Source organism: Merops nubicus, unplaced genomic scaffold (genome assembly GCF_000691845.1).
Source record: "Merops nubicus isolate BGI_N331 unplaced genomic scaffold, ASM69184v1 scaffold6697, whole genome shotgun sequence".
Classification (NCBI taxonomy): Eukaryota; Metazoa; Chordata; class Aves; order Coraciiformes; family Meropidae; genus Merops; species Merops nubicus.
Window position 1 is genome coordinate 13,103 of NW_008619494.1, and position 1,758 is coordinate 14,860.

The following is a 1,758-nucleotide window of genomic DNA, read 5'->3' on the forward strand; positions in this document are numbered from 1 at the left end:
GGAAAGAGAAAGGGAATAAGGGAGAGAGACACTTATCAATTAGAAAAGTAAAGGTTTTAATGAAAATACTACTACTACTACTAATAATAAAATGGAATATATATAAATATATACAAAACTGGTATTGAACTCAACTCCTCCCCAACAGCAATATGTCACCATCACCCCTGAAGCTGGGGAGCAGCCCCCAGGGAAAAGTCCCAGGCTGGACTCAGCCAGACAGCAACTGGGTACAGGAGCTGGAGTCTGGAACTTGATTCAGGAACACAGCTCAGGATCAAAGCAGAATGGACAGAGTCTTCCTCAGATGCCAGCAAGTGAAGAAGCAGCAAGAGTGAACCAAGGAAGGGGCCTGACACTCATGATCCTTCAGATTTATACTGAATATGAGGGATATGGGATGGAATACCCCTCCCTGGTCAATTCAGGGTCACTTATCCTGTCTGCTCCTCTCTGCAGATGCAGCCTTTCCTTTCTGGCCCCCTCCATGTGCTACACAAACTTTAGCAGTGACCTTGGTCTGCACACCAAGCCTTGGTGGTAACTCTAGAACATGGAGCATTATCACTGCTAGAAGCAGACACTGCCTGCATGCAGCTGTTAACTTCAGAAAGTGCAGTTAATTAGCAGAGCTTTAGCTGAAAAGTAAAATCACTGAATTAGTTCTGGTCTACCCCAAACCAGGACACTGCATGAACCCCTGAAACAGGGCTGCAGGCAGCAGGTCCAGTGACCCTCTAGCAAGGACCAAGCCCTGTGGTGCCTGTGTCCCCACTGGTGTGCCTCTGCCCAGGTGCAATACCTGTTAATCTATCAGCCCCAGGTCTGTTCCCTTTAGCCCCTAGTTAACACCTGAAAGGCTCCTTGTGAAAGCTTTTTTACCTCATGCTGCACCTGATCCAATCCTTCTGCACAGACCCTTGTGTGGCCATTTCGGCCCTGACCCCCACTACCTGTTGGACACGGTGCTTTGTAAGCAAATAAAAGAGAGTGCAAAGTCTGAAGGGCAGAGATGTGCCAGTTTTGGTCCTCAGAAACAATCTTACAAGATTCCATACGAAGTCAGGTGAGCCGCAGAGCATTTGAGGTGGGAGCCATCAGCAGCACCCCTCCACAGTTAAATTCGGATTCCACCAACTGCCACGCTGTGATCTACATCACTTGAGAGCACATTTCTAAGTCAAGGGTTGAAATGGTTCACAAATACAATGGTAACTAATCAGCTGAGTTTAATAACACATTTAGAAAAAAAGCACTGAGAAGTTACTTGCCAGACACAGGTCAAAAACAGGTTTAACTGGACTAAAATCCAGGTCCCACTAAACAGGAAGATGTCAGTAACTTCCACAGACATTTTTTCTTTCCAGAGATTCTTAAACAAAAAGGACAGAGGATCTGGGGAAGCAAGGCTAGGGTTTACCTGTCAGTTAAAAAACTATTCACTGTCTTGCTCCACATGATCCACCCAGCAATATTTCTGCCCCCTCATTTTAATCAATTTCCCTCCTAGGAAAGGGGGAAAAACTTCACATTCTTCCATCAGAGCTGACTGCTGCCATTGACTCTCAGTCAAAGGCTTCTGGTTTTCACTTCTGTACTTGGCTTTAGTTTCCTGTTATTATTTTATTAAACTCAGTGTCACCTTTGGCCAGCCTGTGCCGGGAGAGGCTGCCAGGCCCACCCTCCCTTCCAGTTCTCCATGTGACCAGAACACGGGGCTGATGTACACAGCACACGAAACGTGGCTGGGAGTGGAGC

At 46.6% G+C, this 1,758-nt stretch overlaps 1 protein-coding gene across 1 annotated transcript in view; it reads right to left on the reverse strand.

Annotated features, from left to right (window-relative positions):
• Nucleotides 1-932, reverse strand: part of ZC3HAV1L (zinc finger CCCH-type, antiviral 1-like) — a gene marked incomplete at its 3' end in the record, with an annotated part of 9,613 nt that extends 8,681 nt beyond the window's left edge. Inside the window, exon 1 of the mRNA XM_008943801.1 lies at nucleotides 883-932. Within this exon, the coding sequence (XP_008942049.1) occupies nucleotides 883-932 (50 nt within the window). The remainder of the gene's footprint in view (nucleotides 1-882) is intronic.
• Nucleotides 933-1,758: the final 826 nt, after the last annotated feature.